Below are 20,685 nucleotides of genomic sequence, written 5' to 3'. Positions count from 1 at the left end.
ATTTAGAGAATAGTGACTAGGACTGTTTTTCACAACTTTAACTGTTATGATTTTGTTCAAAGTCATGTTTTGTTCATATATGTTAGCAAATTTGACTTGAGCTGTGGCAAAGTGATCTTGCACTGCAGCACACTGCAAGGTTAACAGCCTCTTCTTGTCTGTTTATTGGACTTCTGGCCCACATAGCCCTCTAGTGAGGGGTGCATTAGTACTGTATACAGACACAGTAAAAATGTTAATTTTAAGCATCAAACTAAACAAGACATATTTGTACAACTTCTTCTAAATGAAAAGCTTATCCTAGAGTTTAAAAACTGCTCAAACTGAAAAGCTTCTTAGAGTTAGACTTTGGAGGGTGGGAGTACTATAGCTGTGTTTCAGTCTTGTTCTGCAAACTTGAGACATGAGTGGTGCCGATAAGGTGGCATTTTAACATATCTGTGCAATTCTGATAATCCACAGAAGAGAGGGATGCATCAAAGAAATGAATGACCCAATGGAGATGATGATGTTGCTTCAGTGAGAGTGGTATGACTGCAGCAGGAAGCTCTGTCCATATGCTCCCTAAATGACTCAAGACAACCCTAATTCAAAAGTATAGCTATGGCACATAGGTCCCTCTCACATGTCTCAAAGTAGAAAAACCATGTGACTGATTGAGCTGCCAGAAAGTCAGTCCTATTAGGAAAGCTTTTCCCCCATCTGTTGTTTTGAGACCAGTCCAGAACAACCGCTATAGCAGACATGGGAGGAGTCAGAACTGCATCAGAAACAGCCTTATGTGCTAGTATTAGCCTACCAGAAACATACACTGGTTTTCAGCACGGTCAGGGATGTTTCCCTGAAGACTAGAGGAGTTACAGTGTGCTTTCTGAGGAGCTATTTTTGTTGTTGATTAATTTAGTTTTGGTTTTGTGACCTTGCCAGAGACACAACAAGCAAGCAAGCAACCATGAGTCTCTTTCACTAACCAATATCTATTTTTTACTTAATCATTCTGCATTCATTGATTGATTGATTGATTGATTGACTGGGTGGAGAAATAGTGGCTGGCTTGTTTATTTATTGAAAAAACCAGGCTTCCTCAACCTCGGCCCTCAAGATGTTTTGAGACTACAATTCTCATCATCCCTGACTACTGGTCCTGTTAGCTGGGGATCATGGGAGTTATAGGCCAAAAACATCTGGAGGGCTGAGGTTGAGGAAGCCTGAAACAAACTCTGTATTAACCACTTCCCTACTTTCACTCATTAGAAGCTGCAGCAGCTGTTGGGCTGGGCAAGTCAGCTCAGGTAGATCTGGACCATTTGCTATTCCAGGATATTTCCAGAAAATGTGTGTGGATGTGGTTCCTACAAGCCCCTCTCCTAGCAGGGGATATATCCTGAATGCATAAAAATGGAGGAAAATGTTATCAATGTTATTTATACCTTGCTCTTTTGTGAGTTTGTCAGTGAATTTCTAAAAACAAAAGTTAGGGCTGTATATGCCTGTCTGGATATGATTCCACACCCTTCCCCAAACCTGGAAAATATTCTCCTGACTCTCAAACAGAGGTTGATTATTATACGTCTGGTGTGATTATTCTGATTTTCAGGAACAAGTGACATACTGCAAATATGTTCTGATGTGCTCTGATGAGTCCCTCAAAAAAACAGTTAAGCAAATGTTGGCGATGTTCCCCCAAAAAGTTCAACAACTTTTCTGGCCTCTTAAAAAACTTTGGCTGATCTCCTAAAAAAGGCTCAACAACGAGGACTGCTATGTCACTGTGAATGTCACCAACCATTACAAGCAGGTATGTGTGTTTCAGACAGAATCGGTAAAGGTAAAGGGACCCCTGACCGTTAAGTCCAGTCATGGATGACTCTGGGGTTGCGGCGCTCATCTTGCTTTACTGGGCAAGGGAGCTGACGTACAGCTTCCAGGTCATGTGGCCAGCATGACTAAGCTGCTTCTGGCGAACCAGAGCTGCACACGAGACAGTAAAAGAGCAGTTCAGTGGGTTCGGTGGAAAAAAGTATAAATATGTGTACCATCTTCATGCAGTATCTCAAGGAGCTGATCTACTTGAAGTTTATACAAATTTGGAAATTACCACAGTGTGCTATGGATTTTTTAAATAAAATACTGCCTGGTAATTAAAGATCAAAGTCAGTGCATGTATGCTAACTCCCTGCCTTGTTTCATCCTCCTGCCTACTCTCTGGAACAACAAGGAGAATGTGTAATAAGATGAGTGCACACCCACCTACTGCCTTTCCTGAGCAGGGTGTGTGGCAGCAGTAGATCCTTTGGTTCTGTGCAGTCAGATAGGGAGGGTGTGTCTGCCAGAAGCATGAAATCATGCCTTATGCCACTCCAGTTTTGATAACCTGTTCTGTTAAGCCCCTATTTTCACTAAGAGGGTGAAAAGAGCTGTTATTATAGAGGACAAGGTGGCAAGGAGTCTGGTCTTGAAAAAGACAAAACATCATCTTTAAGATTTAGAAGTAGGCTTTGTTGAAATTACTGGATCTAGCTTCAAAATAAATGTGTTTGTGGGAAGGGGAGGGGTTAGTTTAAAGTTTGAGAATGAACTGGGTATGTTTCTAAAGTGAACATGTTGATTCATTCACATGGGGAAGCATTCTTCATGTGGGCCTCTTCCTAATTTACGAATGGAATTAAGAGAAGGCAACTATACAGGCAAGGTAAGGCAATTAAGGTTTTCCACACCCATACAATTAGCATATTTTCCATTAGTTGACAAACGAGTTCCTAAACGAAGTACAGGACAGTCTGACCAAGTTGTTGTTATGTTCAGTCAGCTCTATGTGAAGAAATTTCTTAATGTGTGTATATGTATATGTATATGTATATGTATATGTATATGTATATGTATATGTATATGCATAGGTATGTTTGTGTGTGTTCATATAACAGCAGCCGGATTGTTTCTGGTTTTCTGTATGTTGGGATCAAAACCTCTAGATTTCCAGAAGAAATTAGAAGTACAATAGTCAAGTAAATTTGAGACAAGCTGAATAGCACACTTTGAAGTTTGCTGGAGGCTGCTGGAATCATGTCCACACCTTTCAAACATTACAAACCACATGTTGTGTTGATGCTACGACAAATGTTTCTAACAGCCTCCATATATTTCCTCATGACTTTTCAGGCTCATTACAGCTCATTTTTTTAAACTGGCTGCACCACAAGTCTTCTCTTACCATATCCGGATAACAAAGGAATGTAGGCTTCTTTTCATCTCACCAACTCCAGCCTGGCGCAGGGAAAAATAATCACAGAAGGCTGCCTTTCAGAGCCCTGCAGCATGAAGCCACACAACACAGGTGACACATACACCACACATTCCATAAAGCCAAGGCTGCCATAGGTGTCTACTTTGTATTGCTTTAAAATTCATCTGCTATTATTTTCTGTGTTGTTTTTAACTGGGGCTTCCTTCTTCTTTTTGGCTGGTTCTATTTTATTTTGTACATTGACTTGAGGCATGTCTGTATGGAAGGTGATTAATAAATAAAGACTGTGTAGTTGTGTTGGTACAAATATGCCCCAATAATCTGATTCTGGTACAGGTGCTTTTGAATATCTGTATTTTTAAAAATCAGATCAAGATAATAACATACAATATTATTATTTGTCATCATTATTGCTGTCAATTTATTAAACAGTTGTCTCAAAATTATATATAATAAAAACAGCAAAAATGGTTTAAAAACACACATGCACGCAAACCGATACATTTTAAACAAAACTAAAACCATTCATACCAAAGACACTCATACCAAAGACCCATTTATCTATCTTACAAAAGCCTGTTGGGACAAAAATGTCTTACAAGTGTTTCCTAAAAATGCAGATAGTGGGTCCCTGTCCTATCTCAATAGGAATGCTGTTACACAGAACAGGGGCGGCCACGCTAAAAGCCCTACTCCTCTACTAGGTATATTAGGGATAAGGCAGGCTCTCAAGTAACCTTGTTATGAGCTGTAGAATGCACACTTCTTCAGATATCTTCAGCTATCTGAAGAAGTGTGCTTGCACACGAAAGCTTATACCCAGAACAAACTTAGTTGGTCTGTAAGGTGCTACTGGACATTTTTTCATTTTTTAAATTTATTTCTACTGCGTCAGACCAACACGGCTATCTACCTGAATCATGAGCTGTAGAGTACAAGTAGCAGACTGGCAGTCTGTAAGCAAATCCTGCAAGGAGGGCATTGTATGCTGGTGTTAGTTTGCCCCCACAACCAACCTAACTTATGTTCTGTTCCAGTTAAAGCCTCCCAGCCAACCCCAAGAGTAGCCCCACACAGAGCACATTACAGTGATTCAACCATTAAGTTACCAGTGCATGGAAAACTGCAGTCATTAACCCGATCCAATAACAACCATAGTCGATTTACCGACCAAAGTTGGTAACTGGTATTCCTAGCCATCAAAGACATCTGTGCCTCCAGTGATAGTTGGATCCAGGAGAACCCTCAAACTATGTACTTGCTCCTTCAACGATAGTGTGACCCCACCCATCTAATTTATCCCAGGAATGCTTACAGCTCCATTACCACAATATTGCAGCTTACAAGCAATATTTCAGATTGCAGACTCTTGGCCTCATCTCAGAATCCCTCGCCCCGAAGGTTTTTGGCCTCTTCTCCACGTTCATAGTTATAAATAATCCCAATCCCATTGGATTTCAATACCAGTATTTTTTTACAAATCTATCTGGAAAAGACCTACAAATTTCAAGGCAAGCCTTTCATGCAAATACACAGGTGAAGGACAGGCTGCCCTTCTTAAGGAATCTGAAAGTATTCAAATTCTTACCTTGCCTTGTAGATATATGTAAAGAGCACCAGCTGAAAAACAATAATTGGTGGGTGTTAAAATCATTACAATGCAAACTGAGGTGGTAAATAAATGGGGAAATGGACAAGGTCCACATAAAAGTGATTGGGTGAGCAGTGTGGAATATGTGTGGAATATACACAACACCATTTACACATTTAGTTCAGAGTAGAGAAGGTAAGGAATGGGAAGCTCACAAAAGGGATTTTGCTTTAAATTAGATTTGTTAATTTTGGAAAGACTGTTATCAACAGAATATAGCTACTGTTTATATTTTACAGTTTGAGGTAAACTGAAAATAATTGTATTATTTATGACAGAATTATTGTTATCATTATTTTTCTTAATTGTAACTGAGGATTTTGCTATAAAAAGGAGCTGCCCTCTATCAGATATTCTAAATGCATTAAAAGCAATGGGTTAGAGATGAAATGATAAAATTGCAGAACTATCTAGTCCTTAAATGACGTATGTTAAACTGGACAGCACCAATCCCAAATCCATTTGCACCAGTATAGTACTGATGCTATCATAGAGAAGAGAACTTGTTGCAGCCAAGCAACAGGATTGTACTGGCACAGGGATAGGGGCAGTGCTATATCAATGTAATCAGTCATACACCAGCAGAATCCCATGTCAAAAATCACAAAAAAATGATAGACTGAGAAATGGTTTTGGCATGAAAGGAATTAAGAAGTGGCCAGCCTGTCCTCAAAGCCAGGTTTGAATCCATTCCTTGCACCAGCATCATGAGAATAAAGTGGAGATACACTTGTTTGGTAAGGGAACCTATCTGATACTTTGAGATGCATGCAATGGGACTATACCACTCTCCCATGTCTTTATATTAGCAACAGACATTACCTTTTCGGGACAGATGTAGGAAAATTTATCACTAGGTGGCCTTCCTGCCTGCACCATACTATCATCTAGCACTTTTTTTCTTAAAAAAAAGTTTAGGGGTACTCTCATTTTCCTACTCATATTGAATTACTACCCCTCAATGAGGCCAAACTTAGATTCACAAAATACTGTATTTTTCACTCTATAACACGCACCCGACCATAACATGCACATAGTTTTTAGAGGAGGAAAATCCGTAGGCATGCCACCCGTAGGCATTCCCTCCATAACACGCACAGACATTTCCCCTTACTTTTTAGGAGGAAAAAAGTGAGTGTTATGGTGCAAAAAATATGGTATTTAGGGGTATGCGTATCCCTGCATCCCCACAGAAAAAAAAGCACTGCTATCATCTACTTGTACATAATTTTATTCTCCGCTTAGGGATAACGTAAGGATTCTTAATTCACCTACATTTGTATATATCAATCTAAAGAGATGTTTCTTCATTACTGTACAATTACACTACCATTTATACTTATGATGAATCTGTGTATTGGTAACTGATACCTGGCCAATTACTATTCTCACTTGTGTGTGTTCTGCTTATGGCAACTATATATTCTCTACTAAGAGCAGGAAAAAACCTCATTCAAAATGTTAAGGAATTTACAGCACCTCTCTCTGAAATTCCCATGCATTTATATTTATCTATATAATCATTTTTGTCCAAATAAATTGCAAATGGCATTAAACTAGGAATGGATTATACATTCAGAACCCCACTCCAAACGGTAAGGAAATCCAAATAAGCTACACCCATCCCTTCTTCCCTGTACTCTGAATATGGTATTCACTGATAAAATACATTGTCCAATGAAACTCCTGTTGTTCTGGGTGGATTAAAAAAGGAATTCCTTCTATTATAGTTTCAGTTTTAAAAACCCATTATATTTGCTTAAGCACAGTCTGCTTTAAAACAGCATGGATTAATATGCTCAACAGGAAGTTGGAAAGACAAGGTCAGATGTGGAAGTCTGTTATTGTTTAGTTTAAATCCCAAAACATTTACTTGGAAGTAATTTTCATTGGTTTCAGTAGAACCTACTTTTGAGTAAACCTATTTTGGACTGCAGCTTGACTCCTTGTAGTAAGCACATTTCAACCATTATGGTTCTGTGTGGAGCACTGCCATATGAAAGTGTTTTTCTAGAATATTAGCCCTGGTGTGTTTTCCACAGCTCAGGGCTGTGGTACCCTCCAACACTAATGACTACAATTTCCATAATCCCTGAACTATGGCCATGCTAGATGGGGATTAAAAGAGATGTAGTTCAGTAACATCCGATGTATTTCTGCAATATATTAATTCTGACCCCACCTGCTACAGACATAAACATCCTTCTCATATCACTTCTTTTTAGGGGAGTGGTGTATACATCCGTTTACCCATGTGCACACACGTTTGTAGGGGGGGGGTACCCTTACTGTATGCCAGTAAGATCCACAGAGGTCTGGCAACAAGTGTGAGGTACTCCTAGATAGAGGCTGGTCAAGAATCTTAGAATTAGCTTAATAGGATGCCCCTTTCCATGACCAACAAGAGAAACTGTTTTCAGCAAGCACTTACAGAAGGCCTCTGGAGCTTGTGGCCAATGCTTTGGAGTGGGGAGGTGTTAAAATAGGAAATCCTGCTTTCTTCTGGGCATGATGTGGCGTGCAAAGCATGTCCTGTGGGTACTAGGAAATTGGCATGTTTTGTTCATTTATACAGCAGCCATGTAACTGCAACTCACAAAGCAAACCAAAAACGGTAGAATATAGTGTTAAAGAATAAAAACTGGGACATGTTGAATTAAAAAAATCCGAAGCACAATTAAAACAAAATACCGTAGCGAAGAAATGTGGATTTCGGTGAAGGATATTTTGGGGGGAGGGTTGCTTATTTTAAAAAGCCCATTAGGGAAAGGGAGCCACTATGTATTAAAAACAGCTTGCTGGGTCAGTCCAACCGCCCTTTTAGTCCCTGCGCCCCTGTTCTCACAACGGCTACCCCAATGCCTGAGGAAGCCCGCGCAAACGAGCCCTCTCTCCAGCAGCTGGGTTTCCAGCAGCTGGGACGATAGAGAGATCCTGCCTCCTTCAGCCAGCGTTTCCCTCAGGGCGAGTGTTAACAAGTCTGTGGGGTAGGGCCTACCTGATTTTTCATTTTATTTGCACAGAGCGCCCCGTGTTCTTAGGTGCAATATACCACTGACAACTCATGACGACGCTCATGCATCTTCGCCATTGTGAAGGCAAAAGAAATTGAAAAAAACGCCTTGAGGGAGCCTACCGGAGATAAGCAGCGTCTCACCGCCCTGATTTTACAATCGATAAGGGAAAGGGCGGGGGAGCACAGAAGCATGTTTATGGCGTCGCCGAGCCCCCTTCTCTCTCCCCCCCCTCAAAAAGAATATTCTAGTCCAGCGCCCGCAACGCGCGCGCGGCATTCCTCCGTCGGCACCACGTGAGCGCCAAGAATTTATGAGGGCGAAGGCTAGCTCGCGCGCGGACGCCACACGCGCGCACACACATTCTCCCTCTCTCTCTCCAACCAACCCCTCCCAGGCGAAGATTCCCCTAAGGTGGAAATCTGCCGTTGGGTAGCCGCGTGCGCCTCTTTCTCATTTGTTCTGCTGGGCGCGAGCTAGCGTGGGTGACGTGTCCTTACCAGTGACCAATTGGAGCCCGGGCGAGGCAGAGTCAGACGGCGCCCCGCCTGCGCCTCCCCGCCTCCCTCCCCCGTCGCGGGGCGGAGCGGTTCCTCTCAGGCAGGCGCTGGCTGGGCAGTGATGGCGGACGATGGGGATGGGAAGCTAAGGACTGAACAAGGAGGCGGCGGCGGCGGCAGCAGCAGCAGCCCGGAGGAGACGGCCGCCGGCAGCTGGCTCGGGGGGAACGGCGGCCTCGACATGCTGCTGAGCTTGGCGCTGCTGGCGATCGTGGCGCTCGCGGCCTATCGGCTCTACAGGCGCTGGGGCAAGAGGAGCGGAGTGGGGGGCGCGGCGCAGCAGGGCCTGGTCGACTCCTTGCCCCGCATGAAGCGGCGGGACTTCACGCTGGAGCAGCTGCGCGAGTACGACGGCGCGCGCGCGGCGCGCATCCTCCTGGCTGTCAACGGCAAAGTCTTCGACGTGACCAAAGGCAGCAAGTTCTACGGGCCCGGTGAGGGGAACGGGGGGAAAGGGGGCTAGCGGGGGGGGGGCGGCATACATGCCTCCTGGGTGAGCGACGGTGGGACAAAGGCCTGGAAGGCGGGAGAAACGCCCTCCCCCCAAGTAGCAGGTGTAAGTAAGTAAGTGGGGGTGGGGGGGTGGGGAAAAGGCCCGCGATGGCCCCACATGGGTAGGTGGAGAAAGAAGATATAGCAGGCTCCAGACCAGGCTGGTTTCCCCAGGCTTTTTTTTTGGGGGGGGGTGAGTTCCAGGGCACATTTGGAGGCACGGAAGTGCCACGGGCTCCACAAAATACCCATTTCGCAGAAGGAAAGCTGGTGATCTCCTCTGAACTCTCCATTCCAAAACAAAAGGTAAACACACACACCCCAAATAAAATGCAGACAAGGAAGCAGACAGCATCTACACAGAAACAAGTAGCCCACACCAAAAGAAACCGAAGAATGCGAAATTTAAAATAATTATTAAACAACAAACCAAGGAGGTAGGGGGCCTTGGCGAATATGAGGGATTATGGGCATGCCATGGTGCCCACAAATACAGTATAGGGCACCTAAACTTCATTCCTAGTTTTGTTCACACATCTGCTTTACTTTCAGACATTTAGTCCCTTTTGAATGCATATTTGCCCTGGAGTGAACAAGCTGTCTTTGGCATATTTGCTTCCCAAATTTTCAGAAATCCTGAGGCTGACTTGTTTCCTTTCCCTGCACATGTAATTCTCTGGATTTTGATTAACTAGACTAACTAGAAATAGTTCCAGCCTTTTACAATGTGAGTTGGAATCCAGTTTCATTTTATTAAGGTTTGGATATTTTCTCTTTCTGCAAGTCTCTCAGCAATTGCAGTGATAATTGGGCTGCAGTATTACACATAATTACAACAGAATAAAGTTTATAATAAGTTGACGTGGAGCTGTGGATTTAATCCTATACTGGTCCTAACCATGTACAGATAAAGGCTTATTGATTCATATCTGCGCAAAGTTCTTGGCAGCTGGAATAAAATTTGTCTTGCTTCTGATTAGATTTCGCCTAATATATATTAAAGTAGGCGGGAGATTGGCAATATATAATCCAGTTCTTAATATATTTACTTGCAAGTAAGTCCTGCTAAGTAGCAGGTTTAATAATTAAACATTATTTTATTTAATAGGCTCACAATGATCTTTTGTGAAGTATATAGTAGATAGTGAAGGAAAAGTAGGGCAAGGATTTTTTAAAAAAATTCATTGTACATAGAAAGTTAATAGTTAGAATAGCTATTTCTGCAGTTGTTTATTTTTAAACCTGCAACCTGGTTAAAGAAATTTACAAATTATAAGAGTTTGGAGCTGCATTTTTATTTATTTTTTAATTGCGCAACCTATGGGGCATCTGTGGCCCTCCCAATGTTGTTGGACTTCAGTTCCCATTTGGCGGGGAACAATATCTGGAGGTTCATATATTCCCCATCCCTGCTGTACTCATTTGCCTGGGGGTCAGCCACATTGAACCTCTAATTGCCTTGGTTCTGTGTACACACAGATGTGCATACTGTAAGTCAGTTTGTATATAGTTAAAAACTTTTCCAAACACAAAGCATAGACAGTGTACACATAGGTTGTAGTAGGCATGTTAGAAGAGGCATTCTTCTGTGTAAAAGAATTGTGAATACCTCTGAAAATAGTGTTGCAATCTGTTTTGAAGGTAATTTTAAAAGATCTGTCCATTAATCATGATATTTTTAATTCATTAAAGACCTTAATTGAGTGGTTAAACTTGGTGACACTGTTTATTTAAATATCTTGCTGACCACTTACACACTGCAAATGTGCAACTTGTGCTGGTGAAGTAAAACAGTAGTAATGTAGGTACAAATAGATAACATGCCATTTGGGCTACTAAACCTTCCTCCCTGAATACTGGAGTCAGTTGTGAGAATTCGATGCTGGAATAGGGGTCTATTGTGTCTTGCATTGTGCTGAGCATTGAAACTAATCTTTTCCAGCTCTCTCTGCAGGCTATATACTGGCCACAATATGCTAACTATCAAGTAGGTATCTTGACATTTTCATTATCACACAATGCAGCAGTCGAAATCACAGTGATCCCACAACTGAAGAAATGAATCTCATTTTCCCAGCATCAATATGTTTTGATATTTAATAACAAAAAAGTACTATTAGAAAACTAATTCTTAAACTATTATAACTACTTAAAGAATAAGCAATATGTGTATCTGTTGTGTTGTAAACCTTCCTGGAAAGTACCTTGGAAGACTCCTACAGAAGATCTTCAGCCTTGTAACATGGATGGGTCACTAAATGAATTATGAATAAAGGAGACATCTTTTATAAGAATATGCTTCTCCATCTAACACTGAAAGAAGTGGTGGCTTATAAACTTGAGGTTAGAATATGTGACTTCAGCAAATCAAATGATTCTGAGTCCAAAGCACAATAGAGACTGGTAAGCACTCCATGTTGATGGAGATTTTATTTCTTATATTTTTCCCTTCTCATGAGAGTGCAGGGTGGCTAAAAGCAAAGGGTAGAGTAAAGTAAAAGCACACTACAAAGTATAGCAGTCAAGTCAGCACTAAATTAGAGAAATACCGTATAAATTATTCCACTCTTACTAAACCCCAAAAGCCTGTTGGAACAAACGGGTATTCGGTTGCCCTCTGTGGGGAACAGTCTGAGTGTGGTAGGGAGAGGGTTCCACAGCCAGGGCAAGACCATTGAGAAGGCCCTGTCTTGTGTAGCAATCCTCTAGGTCAAATTCACTGAGGGTACACTGCAAGCTAGGCTTTCCCTGCAGATCTCAAAACAGGTTTGCTGATACTGGGGAAGGCATTCCTGCAAGTACTTGAGTTCTAACCCATTTTTGAATGCTATTATCTTATTGAATTGGACCTGGTAGGCTAGCACAATTCTTTCATGTTCTGTGTCATTTACCATTTCTTGCTGCCCTGTACAACTGGACAGTAGCACTCTGTGGCAGCTGCAGCTTCTAGATCATCTTTAAGGAAACACCCATGTAGATTGTGTTGCGTTAGTTCAATCAGGAGCTGTCAATGAGTGGTGACAACTGCAACTAGGTCATCCTGATCCAAGAACAGCTCTAATTGGCCAACTAGCTGGAGCTGGCACTCCTATTGGTAGAGACCATATTCAGGTATACCCCCAAAAAAACCCTATGCACCTGTTATTTTAGGAGGAATGCTACTAACAGGCTACTAGTTCTCGCAACACATCCAGCTTAAGAGTATTAATAGAACACAATAAGCCAAACTTAGGCATTTCTCAACCTCCTCATTTCTGTAAAAGTCATACTTATGCTTTTGAAGTCCATAGATGGCAAAATGTTTAGCTTTGTCTAGAATTTGCCTTTTTCATGGAATTGAAAACCTCCCTGAATTAACACTTCAGTAGCATAACAATAAATATGTGATTGTGTTGTTCAGCTGCCCAGGTGATTTCTTTTTTTTGTAACTGCTATGATATTATCAGAATAGATTTGGGTGAGGGGTTTATGAACAATATGAACAGCTGTCCCATGGAACTATGTTGTCATTGCAAAAAATGACAAATTTGAGGTGAAAATTTTACTATTATTGTCGGATACCAATTTCTTTGGTAATCTTAACTGTTACATAGTGAAGCATTATTATGCTTTAAAATTTACAAATTACAGTATTTGTTAGGACAACAAATATAACCTGCCCTGGGATCATTAATCTGATGAACAGAGGCCTAGACTTTGATTACTTATTTCAAAGTAATCAAAAAAACAAAAGCAAACTAATGTCTTAGTTGATATATCTACCATTGCTTGACAGCAAACAATAAAATTGTGAGCCCTTCTCTTCTCTGCCTTTCATCAACATACCCATTTTGGCTAGTTCCACACATGTTAATAGACACTCCTAAACAGATGGAGAATTGGTGTATTTCCGGTTTCTAGCGCATACTAGGGATTCTAAGTACAATCATATCTAATGTGACTAATAAAGGGTATGTATGTATGTGGGACGCAGGTGGCGCTGTGGGTTAAAGCCTCAGCGCCTAGGACTTGTCGATTGAAAGGTCGGCGGTTCGAATCCCTGCGGCGGGGTGCGCTCCCGCTGCTCGGTCCCAGCGCCTGCCAACCTAGCAGTTCGAAAGCACCTCCGGGTGCAAGTAGATAAATAGGGACCGCTTACCAGCGGGAAGGTAAACGGCGTTTCCGTGTGCGGCTCTGGCTCGCCAGAGCAGCGATGTCACGCTGGCCACGTGACCCGGAAGTGTCTCCGGACAGCGCTGGCCCCTGGCCTCTTAAGTGAGATGGGCGCACAACCCCAGAGTCTGTCAAGACTGGCCCGTACGGGCAGGGGTACCTTTACCTTTTTTACCTTATGTATGTATGTATGTATGTATTTATTTAGCCACTCGTCATCCCTAGATCTCAGGGTGGTTCACAAGATAAAAATGAAATATAGTAACCACAAAATGTATAATAAAAACAAAAAGAAGCCATGCAGTTTGAGATACTATTCTCCAGGTTTCCTAGGTTTAAGATATTATGCTGTCCCCAGGGAGGCTTGCCTGGCACCTTCATTTCATCTCTTTAGGCACTAAGCAAAACCACTCTTCACCCAAGGCCTTTGGCTAAAAACAACTACAGTACAACCTTTTTTAACTGTGTATTGCTTTTGTTTGTTACTGTGTTATGTATTGTTGCGTCTTTATATTGTAAACCACTCTGATCCTCAGATGAAGGGTGATATAGAAATTTAATAATTAATAAAATTTAAAAGACTTTACATGTACAAAAGGTGACCACTATATTGGGGTTTTTTCCTTTTGAGTCTACAGTCGGGGGGGGGTAGTGATCCTTTTAATAACTTGAAACACTGCTGGAATGTATGGAACTGAGGAGGAAAATTGTAAGGAGACTTGGAACAAAGTACAATTCAAATCTTCAGCCTATGATTATGGGAATGATTATAGGTAATTCATTAATGGCATTTGGACCTATTAAAACTACACATGATTAGCAGACCCATATCATCAAAGTGCTGGAGAGATGGTGATGAGATTGGATGCTACTGCTGTGTGGTGGATGTGTAAGATAGTTGAAAACTGCTGGAAGTTAGATTTTCATTATATTTTAAACAGACCTCTCTTAATTCAAAATTGGCTTTATTTACCATTTTTCAGAACAACCCAGATTGCATTATTTACAGGACTTTTGTAAGCCTTGCCATGCTCATAAAATTTGTGATATCTGTGGGAAATTATATTCAAACATAACTATGCACAAGCAGTAGTTAGTGCATGAAGGGGTAAAGAACAACAGGGTTGTATTGCTGGATAGACTCAGATAAGTCACACCCCCTCTCCTCCAGATATATATATATATATCTGCATCATGTAAGTAAGCCATGAAAAAGGATTGCATCTGTGCTTTGTGGGAGTTCCACTGTGCAAGTGGAAGTTCTTACATGGGACAGCTTTGCTGAATGAAACCTTCAGTGTCTGTGTTGGTGTACTGATTTATCATTGCAGTTGTTTTTGAGAATATAGGTAGCTTCTTGGTATAGTGGTGTTTTTGTACTATAAACTATGACTGTTAATAAAAATTTATCTCTCTTCACATTAAACTAGAGTTCTGTTCATTTTCTTTCTAAAATTCGGGTTTGTTTAACCCAAAAGTATAATAGAAAAATGGTTTTTTCCCCCAAGCATAGCAAGGTAAAACCATATGCTTAAACACTTTTAAGTGCATGGTTGTGAAAAACACTAATGAATTTAAGCCTTAGGATATGTATTTTATCTGAAATCCTAGTATTGCAATGTGGACAAAAGTTTTAGAAAGTATTTTTGTGGTTGTAAGCTGTTCTAAACTATTTTTGTTATATTTTAAATTGTTGTAACCTACTCTAGGTTACATATGTTCTACCATGTGATCTTGAATTCCTGAAGCAGTCCATTGATCAGATAATATGAACCAGTTCAGCACAAATTGGTCATATACTATTTCATCAGAATGACTATCATTCTGTTATTAACCTTAAACCCTTTATTTGACTTGTTTCAGTAGATAAGTGTATAATAGTGTCACAGTTCATTTGAATAGAAGCATAAAACTTACTTCCATAACTTGAATTCCTGTGCCTTTTTTAAAAAGTAATTTAGTAATTTTCTGGATGTTATGTAATCTTAAGATTCAAGTTAAGCTATTTCCAAAGGTCAGGTTGATAAAGTTAGTTGTGTTGCCAAGTTCCATTACAGCAATTTTTAAAGACTGCCAATGTCCCTAGGTACCAAGAAAAAGATTTACGCTTCTTTAAATGTTTTGTGGCTTTGTTATAAATATATCCAATTTCTTTAACCAAATTCTGTTCTGCCATTCATGTATCATATGGCCTATATAGTCTTTGAGTTAGTGACCTCCTTTGTTAGCTTGGACATTTCACTTCATTTGAACAGCATTTTGTAGAGGAAAGTTCATGTTTGTGGATCATTCAGCTTCTGTGTTAGCCAATGCTCTGCCCAAGAAAGAAGGATAAACTTATATTTTGCAGTCCTGAGTAGAGACAATCACACACTTTAAAGATGTTTGCACTCAGCCACTGCCACTGTGTGACTAGCATTTGTCATGTATTTTAAAAAAGAAAATATTAAAATTGGGACAAAGGAGGCAAAGCAGTTTGAGCTACTGAATAAGCTTGTTTGTTCAAGCTCAAATTTATTAAACTGTTCAGTTAGCTCTGATGTTTGGCAACAATTAATCTGGGGTAGGGGATTATGAGAACACATCAATGTTATTCTGAAAGGATAATGCAAGTGCGTGACTGAATACATGGGTCTGTTTTTTCTATTTTCAGAGGGTCCTTATGGAATATTTGCTGGCAGAGATGCCTCAAGGGGACTGGCAACTTTCTGTCTAGATAAAGATGCGCTTAGAGATGAATATGATGACTTATCAGACTTAAATGCTGTGCAAATGGAAAGCGTTAGAGAATGGGAAATGCAATTTAAAGGTAATGTTTAAATTGGGATATTCCTTTAAATCAAATGGAAAGTGAGTACTTGTAAAGGTGTTTCTCAGTTATTTTGCAGAAATTGATATTTACTAAATTGCTAGCAATTTTTAGTTTGAAAATGTCATGGTTCAGTTTATGTAAATATTTAGTTAATATGCATAAGCATAGTGTATCTGTATGGATGGGGAGGAAAGAGACACCTTAATAGGTTTCCATGGCCGGGCACAACAGGACCACTCCCTTCCTCACAGTAGTGAAAATACTGGATCAGATGGGGATCAGGAGGATGTGGAGGCAGTTGGTTCTAAGTCTTAGTATACAGTTGCCTCTTGTTAATTCTGCTGCCGCAAGCAAGATAAAAAATTGTGCTGGCTAGGATTGATGGGAGTTGTCATCCAGAGCATCTGGAGGACACCAGATTAGGGAAGGTTGGGATACCTAGTGCTTCTGTAAACATCAGCATTAGTCAAAGTACCTCTTGTGGGGGAAGGAGCTACTGCTGTGCTGGGAGTGATCACAGGGGTTCTTCCAGAATTCCAAAATCACTATCTCATGAGTTGCTTGTGTACCCTTCAGGGACTGCAGTACATTCTCATCATTGTAGAGACATTCTTGCATAGATGTTTGTGCAGGCAGAGCTTAGTTCTTGACTGTCAACAGTCAACAGGGGAGGGTGGTGGTGGCAGAAGCAAAAGCCACTGCTCTCTGTAAGTTCAGTTAACCTCTGACACTTGTTGCTGTTTGGTGAATGTGGGTGGACAAGTAAGTTTTCTGCCTATGGTGACAGCTGTCAAGAAGGCCATTTTTATTTGAGAAACACTAAACTTTCCATTGTTATTTCCAGTATACTAGGATGTTTTTCAGGTAGGAGAAAGCTAAAAGAACAGCTTAGGTGTGTGTGTGTGAAAACACCTTTAATCATGGATATGAACTAAAAAAGTTAAGTTAATGGGTTGAAAGATAGACAAATGTTTATATAGATGTTTAATGTCATGTTTTAACTTTTGATTATAATACCTACATGTCTTTTTCAGAAAAATATGACTATGTAGGTAGACTGCTAAAGCCAGGAGAGGAACCATCAGAATATACAGATGAGGAAGATACCAAGGATCACACTAAACAGGAATAAAGATTGTAAATCACCAAAGTCAGGGGCCTTTGGAACTGCAATCTCTTACTCCCCATCACAGAATGCCCTGTGTCCTTGGGTACAGTTCATCTGCTGCAGAAAACGACTTGATAGGTTTTGTACAAGAACATCATTACACTCTCAACAAAAAAATGATTACTAGGCATTATTTGTGCTGCCAAACATAGTTTTTGTTGCAGTTTAACTGTAATGTCTGGAAAGGCTTCAGAAATGAAATGGGTGCAGGGATTTAAAATGCAAAGAAAACTATTCTTTTTAGCATGTTGAAGCCTATGAACAGTTTGTTATTTACAAGCTTAATCGTTTCATATGCCATTTTCTACTTCTCTTGACGCTAAATGGAAAACCTAGTTAAGGAATCCCAAGTAAATTTGGCTGCTGAAACATAATAAAATGAAAATACTCAAACTAGTTTGTGGGCCATTGGTTTCCATGGCAGAAAACTACTTCAGATCTCTGCAGATTAAAGGGTTTCAAATAGAATCTCCTGGAGGATAAAGGAAAATTTTATCTGCAGAAGGTATCATCTGAAGTGTCTATGATTTTCCTTCCCCCTCAATCAAATCGGAATAATTGTGCCTTATTTCAACTTAGAGACTTGAATTGTTTTAAGGGAAAACCCCAAATGTGACCTGAGTCACTAAAAGCAGCATTGAGGACTGAAGTTAGAACATTCGGGTGACTGGAAAACATTGATGTCATTCTGTATATAGAATGTAAAGGAATACTCAGTGTTACTGCCATATATATATATATATGTTAATATACATAAACTTAATTAGCAGTGTAATGGCCAAATGCACTCCCCTTTTGCTTTTTAAATAAACAAGCCCACCTCTTCCCTAAATTTAAGGAGCCTAGCCTCATATCTTTGAGAAATGAGGGATGTGCATGGATGTGGGTGCTCATGTGCAAGAAATGGAGGGATGGTTCCTGCAGATACTGTAAATATGAATACAATTTTAATAAAGCATGTAAAATACCAAATGTGCTGTCAGACTTTATGTAGATGCTACTAAGCTAGTATCGGTGGCCAGGACTTGTGTGTATGAGTAAAAGAAGAAATATTGGAGATATTAAATATTTTTGCACTGCTATTAAATAAAGCTTTACCCAGCTCATTTTTACTTAGTCATCACACTTAATTCACAACAGAGATGTGACATTCAGGTACAGTTTAGATGAATGAGAGCAAACAGGTGGCATATAACAGTGGAGCATATCTGTATGTAGACATGCTTTGGCTATTACTTTTCATTGAAGGTTGTCATTCCTTTTTCTTGGCATATTACAAACACAGCTTGTTTTTATCAATGTGGCAGGTAAAGAAAAAAAACTAACTTTTTCTTGAATGCATTTCCTGTAAATTAGTCAATAAAGTAGCTTTAAGCTGCCATCAATGACCAACATAAGGAAAATCATGCCATGCAGTAAGACAGCCATGTGTCGTGCATGAAGAAAACCGAGCTGTGATCTTCAAGCTATGTGATATAGTGTGTTTAACAAACAGCATCCTCCTCCTGTCCAAAATGACCAAACGGTTCTGGACCATGCTCAGGTTGGCTTGTGAGTAGAATGTTCTTATGGTGTCAATAGGAAGATTTTCTATCTGCTGCCCCATTTTTTAAAAATGTGAACATGCTGTTGTCCTTTAATTTGAAAATAAGCCTCCACTGATGAGCCACAGTTACAACTCTTCCACTCCCAAAATGTATTCCATAATTGAAATAATGCAGTCTGTTTTGAGAAATGAACAATTTGTGTTCCTACTTTTTTTTAAATAAAGTGTTCTGTAGATACATTGTTAGTGTGCTGTGTTTGTCATTTTACATTCAGGGAAGCTATTGGTAGGGAAGTAAAATGTTGGACTTAACATAATTTCTCTTTCTATAGTGGATGGAGGGTATCCTCAAATCAATTGGTGTTCCCATTCCAGTAGGGGAGGGCTATGTTAATCAGACTTGTAATTGCCATCCTGCATGAGAGAGTGTCTCCCTATGTTTAGGGATATAACAGCAACAATCTGAACAATTCAGAAATTGCAACCCTGAAAAGCAAAAATAACAGACAAGGAAACATGTAAGGCATCTCTGTCCTTAAATAGCACCAGCAGAGAGCCAGAGACTTTCCCTTGACATTCCTAGCAGCAATAATCACTCCAAGTAGAATACCCTCCATCTACTGTAGAAGAGGAACTTCCCACAGTAAGTCCAACATTGTTTTCCTACAGTAGAGGGTCAGATTGGATATTCAAAAACTACCCATCCATAGTAGGGATTTTCACTGTAGCTCCCACCTAAAGCTGAGACCACCTCTGAAGACACCTTGGAAAGAACCATTTAGTTCACAGTGACATACAACAACACTGATGATCGTATGACTGCCCTACAGTTGTCTGGAGGATTGATACTGAACTATGGTGGTATTTGCACTTCACATGGAATGAGCAGTGGTCCTTTCAGGCAAGAGTGGATGCTTTGTAACACAAAAATGCAAGCTTTTTTTCACCATTCTAGTAAAGCTTAAGAGACTCCTCCCACCAATACCAAAAATTCAGCATCCTTAGTACACCTACATTGTATCTTAATGGTCCAACAAGTGTCTGGTGCCATTTCTTTGGAGGTAGCTGAGATGGCTCTGGGCCAAACCCAAGCCCTTATGACAGGCCAGATCTGAGCATCTTAACACCTGATCTCAGAGAGGAGTATTGCCCTCTTTCAGAATTATGACACCGGAGAGAAGCTCTATGAGGGGAGCATCCACTATGGGAATCTTGGATCCTCCAAGGAGTCCATTGAAATGTAGGGGTGTCCACCCCCTGCCCATCTAGGAAACTTTGCAGTTTGGGGTTCACTGTCCTTTTAATCTGTCTCATCAACTCCCCCAAACCAAAGGGAAGCGGGGTGTGTGTGGCAGAAATAGGCAAATGGAAAAGTTTGGCAAAACTCGGCTAATGCCCTAACCACTGAAGCTCAGCAGGACAGAAACTGCAGGAGGCCCTCTCCAACACAGGATGGCAGTTAAAAGCCATTTCCACAGCCCTATTACAGTATGGAAGGACCAACCCATTTGACAATACCCTCCACTGTAGGAAAATTAAATTTTCCTGCTTCAATGCAGAAAATTAGCAAGAGCATCTGCTTGCACTTCCAACAAACCCTTCTACAAAGTATAATGAACATTTAGGTTTAAAGCTCTACTTTGATGGCTTTCATAAAGGACATAGTAATGGTTGGAGACCATTGTCACATTGTGTTCTTCCTCCACTCAAGTCATGAGGTCCTTCTCCAGGGTGCTTGAAGGGTGGCAATAAATCAGAGTTGGAAGGGGCCCTGAGGATCATCTTGTCCAATATGCAGCTGTCCCAAGCATCAAACCTGCAACCTTGGCATTATCAGCACCATGCTCTAACCAACTGAGCTATCCAGTGAGAAGGCCTTTTCAGTTGTGTCCCATCCTCCCCGCTCCGCCCCCAAGTGTATGGAATACTTTTTCCGGTGAGGACTGCTTCACACAGACATACGGACATCTTTTTGGCACTTCCCTTTTCTTTGCAAGCATTTGGTGGAATGTGACCCAGCTCTGTGAAGGCTTTGTTAGTGTTGTT

General features: G+C 40.7%; 2 protein-coding genes across 4 annotated transcripts in view; one reads left to right on the top strand and one right to left on the bottom strand.

Moving 5' to 3' along the window:
• Positions 1 to 8,331, bottom strand: part of JADE1 (jade family PHD finger 1) — a 167,601-nt gene extending 159,270 nt beyond the window's left edge. For 2 of the 3 annotated variants that reach the window (XM_079989434.1, XM_079989433.1), the window contains exons 1-2: positions 7,894 to 8,331; positions 4,833 to 4,864 (exon numbers count right to left, since the gene is read on the bottom strand). The gene's annotated coding sequence lies outside the window, so the exon portion shown is untranslated. Of the gene's footprint in view, positions 1 to 4,832; positions 4,865 to 7,893 lie in introns of those variants that run through there. The other variant, XM_079989430.1, reaches the window with a different exon arrangement.
• A 111-nt stretch (positions 8,332 to 8,442) lies between these two features.
• Positions 8,443 to 18,879, top strand: PGRMC2 (progesterone receptor membrane component 2). The gene is made up of 3 exons (XM_079989459.1): positions 8,443 to 8,903; positions 15,767 to 15,922; positions 16,960 to 18,879. Exons 1-3 carry the CDS (start codon positions 8,531 to 8,533, stop codon positions 17,055 to 17,057), a joined length of 627 nt encoding a protein of 208 aa, XP_079845585.1. The 5' UTR covers positions 8,443 to 8,530; the 3' UTR covers positions 17,058 to 18,879.
• The last annotated feature ends 1,806 nt before the right edge of the window (positions 18,880 to 20,685 follow it).

Source organism: Podarcis cretensis (assembly GCF_951804945.1).
Source record: "Podarcis cretensis genome assembly, chromosome: 9".
NCBI classification, from domain to species: Eukaryota; Metazoa; Chordata; class Lepidosauria; order Squamata; family Lacertidae; genus Podarcis; species Podarcis cretensis.
This window is presented reverse-complemented; position numbering and strand designations above follow the sequence as displayed.